General features: G+C 46.6%; 3 protein-coding genes across 3 annotated transcripts; 2 read left to right on the top strand and 1 right to left on the bottom strand.

Moving 5' to 3' along the window:
* Positions 1 to 329: 329 nt before the first annotated feature.
* Pmar_PMAR008221 (conserved hypothetical protein) lies at positions 330 to 1445 on the top strand (the record flags this gene model as incomplete). The annotated part of the gene is made up of 1 exon (XM_002768876.1): positions 330 to 1445. A coding segment is annotated over one exon (1116 nt), but the record flags the coding sequence as incomplete, so codon positions are not given.
* Positions 1446 to 1749: 304 nt separating this feature from the next.
* Pmar_PMAR008222 (hypothetical protein) lies at positions 1750 to 1992 on the top strand (the record flags this gene model as incomplete). Its single annotated transcript, XM_002768877.1, has 1 exon — positions 1750 to 1992. The coding sequence occupies one exon, from the start codon at positions 1750 to 1752 to the stop codon at positions 1990 to 1992; it is 243 nt and encodes an 80-aa protein (XP_002768923.1).
* Positions 1993 to 3130: 1138 nt separating this feature from the next.
* Positions 3131 to 4000, bottom strand: Pmar_PMAR008223 (hypothetical protein; the record flags this gene model as incomplete). Its single annotated transcript, XM_002768878.1, has 1 exon — positions 3131 to 4000. One exon carries the CDS (start codon positions 3998 to 4000, stop codon positions 3131 to 3133), a length of 870 nt encoding a protein of 289 aa, XP_002768924.1.
* Positions 4001 to 5327: the final 1327 nt, after the last annotated feature.

Here is a 5327-nt window from a genome sequence, read left to right on the forward strand (position 1 = left end):
TCGTTAGGGGAGACGTACAAATGCGATCTGCGGCGTATACGGAAGAAAGCTCTGGTAAGCGGCGGGCATGATATGCTTCCTCATCTTCAGTCAGTGTGAAAAAAAGAGGCACACGGTCAACTGGTGGAAATTTTTGGGAAATTCTAATTGATTTCTGTATAATTTTAAACTAATTCGTGTATAAACTCGTATAGGGGAAGCTCCTGAGGAACTGAACTGAGGAAAGTGAATATATATTTCGACACTGTCTTTAGTGGAGTGCCATCATATCATACGAATGAGCTCACGTTGAAGTCTGTCGTGGCATGAGTATTGATATGACGTCTTAGGTAATGGTTATGGGCAATCACTCTAGTGGGAAGTCCACCTTTGTGAATTGGTTCGTGGATGCTCCAATACAGAAGGTCGGTGCAGCATTGGAGACTACTGGCTTCACTATAGTTACTGCAGGGAGTCAGACTGGGCGAGAGTTGAACGGTGAGTCTACTTTGTTACTCTACCCCTATCTGCATGCCCTCGTGGAACGCGATCCGAAAATATTAGCTCATCTTGCTACCAAAACGGTCCTGGCAAGCGACTCGGTCGCTCCCTACCTGTCGATGCTCGACATTATAGACACTCCGGGCCTCGCTGATGGCGGGTTGGAGTATCCGTATGATGTGACAGCAGCGATTGAGTTCTTTGGGAAGGAGGCTGATTTGGTTCTGGTCTTCTTGGATCCTCTTGGACAAGCACTATGCAATCTGACATGTGAAGTAGTTTGTGATCTGTTCAAGAAGTACCCGTCGAAGATGCGGTTTTGTCTGACTAAAGTCGATACAGTGCCAACAGATGAGGACCTCTTGAAGGTGTCGAATCAAGTGACACAGTCTCTGACGTCCAGGTTGGGTGTTATACATGCATTTGATTTGTTGCCGATTTACATAGGGGGTGCGAAAAGCTCTCGGGTGAACAGGTTAGAGGAGGTATCCCTCGCAGTGAAGCAATGTGTAGAGTGGCGCGTCCAAGCATCTCTCAGTGTATTGCAGTCGGACTGTGCGATGGTCGAGGCTGCGATACGTTCAAGGCTCGACGATGACGATATGGCAAGGAAAAAGAATAGGGAGCTGTCAGTAGCAGTGAACAGGCTGTATAGGGGAGCTGTTATTCTTTCATCGATCACAGCTTTGATCTTTGCTCTAGCCCTGCCTGCTGATGGTGGGCATTCGGGGTACTTCTTGGTCCCACGAAGGGCTGCCCACTTGGATGGTATATGTACTGGTATGCTCCTCATAAGCCTTTTGTTGCCTGTCATTGCCTCTCTGTGCTGGAGACGTTTCTGTATACCGAGTCTGTCCGATAGTGAGAGATTGAAGGTTGAGGAAGAGCTGAAGAGAGTGAGGGAAGATATCCCGAGACGCCAACGGGAACTCCACGTGAAGTATCTTGCCTCTGTCGGATCTTAGCTGCTATTGTTGTTGTATAATTGTTGTTGTAGACCACATGATTGAAAACCCACGTTTAATTCGTATCACTGATGGGAGATCCGTTGAGTTATCCAGTCTTTGTGGGATTCGAAGCAACATCAGGTGCGGCTTCTTGCTGCTGTCGTTACTCCGGGATTGGACCGACTCGACGAAAGTGGAAACGCGAACCTTGCTCGAGCTCGATCTTCCATCTATTTTCGAGCGATGTAGGTTTTCCGGCTGGGCAGCGTCATCACGGAGAGCTCTCAAGGCATCCCTTAGTTCCGTGAAAGTTATCACTATAATGCGTGTCGGCATCGTGAACGTCCTCGTCGCGATGCTATTACCGTGGTTTGCCGCCGGTGGGATAGGCAACCGACTGCGACGATTCTTAAGTTCCAAAATCCAGCGGAAGAGCAGGAATGCTACCAAGCTCGAATACAGACCGTTGGTAACTGAAAAGTGGGACAGACCTCATCCACTGCCTGGAGCTGCTCCTTTTGGTGCGGTTGATCCTAAGGAGAAAAAGAGGGAGGTGAGGAATTAGTATAACTTCCAGTCCTCGTTAACAATGGGAAGCCTCTCGATTCTGTCAAGTATTCATCTGTTATCAATGCATTTCTTCCGGTAGAATATAAGATTTCCTTCTTCTCGCAGGGAGTAGTTGCGTCCTTTGGTTATGGTAGAGTGAGTGAACCAGGATACTCAGAATGGGTCTATATCGATGATGTTTATGTGGAAGAGAAGTGGAGGAGGAAAGGAGTAGCCACACGATTGATCACACGATTCCTCGGATATGTAACTTCCTCTTTGGCAACTCCATATCTGCAATCACGTGCTTATTCAGCTCAAGACAGGATGGCCCAGCATCAGTGGCGCATATCTAGGGGTAGATCCTCCGAATCCTGGCGCTGTGGTTCTCTATGAGGGAATAGGCTTCGTTCAAAATAGTGAGAAGTCGATAAGCCCTCAAGACTTTCACATGCCTCCCAGGTTCGTTCAACAGGTGGGATTTCTACGTTTTTGATTTCAATGAAGCAACTACTGCTGTTGCCAATCTGTCGACTGACCCGCCGCCAGAAAAAATGAAGCTTCCCACGTTAACACACAAAGGGGTTATGGCAGATTATAGGGAATTATTCTTGCCCCATAAGAAGTAGATGTTTGACCATCGATTTTCCATGGTTGTTGTATTAGACGATGATGATGATGATGTTCTTAAGCTGATGTTCGACAAGGCAACTTATTGTGTTAGAAACATCAGACGGTGGCCATATATGCCCCTCAGAGCATGTATCGCATCCCAGTCATTTGATATATGTCGTAACGATGCACACAAACGATCCTCATCTACTCTCTGCGAGGTCCCCTATATAAATCCCTCCAATAGAGGTGCTTCTGCTGAGTCTTATCAGTATCGAGACTCGACACTCGATAACCGAGTATCACGGAGTAGCTTATCGTTACAGGAAGAAACATTCCTCCAGTCGGCCAGCAAACAGTTGAGCTCACAGTCATTTGCCAAGTTCAGATCTCATCAGAGTGATCCATTGCCCATTTTTCACGACTATATTTCCCTATAAGTTGTAGCATCGGCTCAGTGACACTGTGCAACCAAAAACCAGATAAATACCGCTCAACTCTCGGTTGTTTATCGAATTGTAAAATGCTACATACAATACATATTAAACGTGGATAGGAAGGTTGTCGCCACCATAGTCGTCATCGATGAGGGAATCATAGTTAATCACAAAGGACGAATCTTGCGCTAAGTTCTTATAAAGCTGCGTTGCAGAGTCCTCATTCTTCGAACTTGACTTGAGCCCCATGTGCTGCACTAACGATGGATACGTTCGGAGGACCTTCCCTTCTTGTTTGGCCCAACTGAACTGCGAAAAGTCGAGATCATATCCACCAGCATCTCCCATACGGTATCCCTGGTCCAGCTCTCGTTGCAAATAAGTTCTTATAGAGTAGACTCTATCCCGAGGGTAGGCGGTAGCAACAGTACTTGCTCTGACGTTAGTCTCTACCAAACTAATAGAGGAATGTAAGCCCACATAGCGGAGCTTCAGCAGTTCCTGTTTCGTTATGAGCAATGCTAGACCGATAATCATACCACTAACAATACAAGCATATATGAAAGCACGGAATCGGCCCGGCACTTGACGTCGTACAAACAGAATTGTAAAGAGTGCCGTGGATACAATAAAGAAGAGGATGAAGTAGGGAACATCGATATCCTCATATCCCGACCAATGGTCAGAGACGAATAGTTTGACCATAGCCGTATCAGAGGGGGCCTTTGCCGCTACGTACTTGTGGAACTTAGCTAAGAAGTGGTCTGTGAGCATAGCATCGTTCTCGAAGATGATGCACCAAGTGGAGTTGAGCGAGACGCACTCATCCAATGCTCGGATATGATCGACATAAAGATTCTCCCGCCAGGAATCGTAGTCTAGCGTTGGGAGTGGTTCCAAATCGAGTACTTCAACAGCAGGAGAGCGCCGAGCTTTAACAGGGATATCAGGATCACCTCGATTGAGTATATGCATCACTGGAAGAGGAACGTCATGATTGAGAGCTAGATAGGACCAAAGGAAGGTACGTATATATGGGCTTTTCCTCGGCGTAGTCAACACTATTAGAGTCGGCGATGGCTCAAAGTACACTTCCGCTTCCTTCATGAACTTGTCATGCTCGAGCCTTTTGACTGTAGAGTGAGGATCCAGTGGGGAGTATGGCCAGGGGTCGAGGATGCCATAGACCAACAGTGAGGTACAGAGACATACAAATAATACCAATACCCAGCAGCTACGGCTATTAGGAATAGTTGACAATCGTATTGCATTGTAGTACGATCTCACGGTTTTATGAAACCGTCGCATACAAGCGGAGAAGTGGGCAACTGAGAGGACTTGTATGATGATGATGATATCAACGCAAGGACGAGAATACATATAGTCGAAAACAGCACGTTATGAGGAATCATCAGTAGACGTCATGCAGGGGTCACTCCTCGAGGAAAAGCCCAGAGCCCTCCCCAACTGGTGCCACTCCCTTAACTGTGATATCCAGTCTTCAGAGGGGGCCGCTGAAAGCAACAGTCATAAACGTCGACTATTACAGTAAGAGTGAGCTAACGAAAAGTCCAAGATCATTACACTGGACTTGTTCGTGTAGTTTCCGTCCGATACTCAACCATCGATCTTCAATAACATGAGTATCCTTCTCCTCACCGCTCTTTCCTATCGTGCTCACAGTGCGACCATCTTCGGGAGTATCCGCCAGCCTATCGTTAGTCTCGTGTAGTAATACACGTATTAAATTGATGAGTTTTGTAGCAAAGGTGACAGCCTCCATACAGTGGGAATAGTCGTCTCCATCGAACTCATTGACTATATCATTTTCCACATCCAACTCCAATTGGGCAAAATATACTCCTCCGCCTGACTGATAACAATAATGAATTAACACAAGCTTCAATTCCAATCTACCTCATCTTCCATAAAACCTCCTCGTCGTGCTGCCAACTCCAAACGCTGAGCTATGTACTCACACACGTGTCTATAGGGCCATACTATAGGGGCTGTAACTAGACCGCTGTTGATGGCTATATCCATTACATGCTGCTGGCATGCAGAGGGACAATTGTCGGCGGCGATACCACTGTTATTATTCATCCAAACACTGAATGGAGTGAAGCAAGGGTGAATCTAGTATCGCAACGCAAGGAGGATGAGGGTTTCGGAAAGCGGAGGTGACTGCACTGCACTTGATGCTTCGTTCATCATGATGAATTACTTCATGGACGATAGCGATAACTATGACGAATGACACGGACTGGAATCATAGTAGTAGCGATAGTTGTCGCGATGATGA

Source organism: Perkinsus marinus, assembly GCF_000006405.1.
Source record: "Perkinsus marinus ATCC 50983 genomic scaffold scf_1104296966926, whole genome shotgun sequence".
In the NCBI taxonomy this organism is placed as follows: Eukaryota; Perkinsozoa; order Perkinsida; family Perkinsidae; genus Perkinsus; species Perkinsus marinus.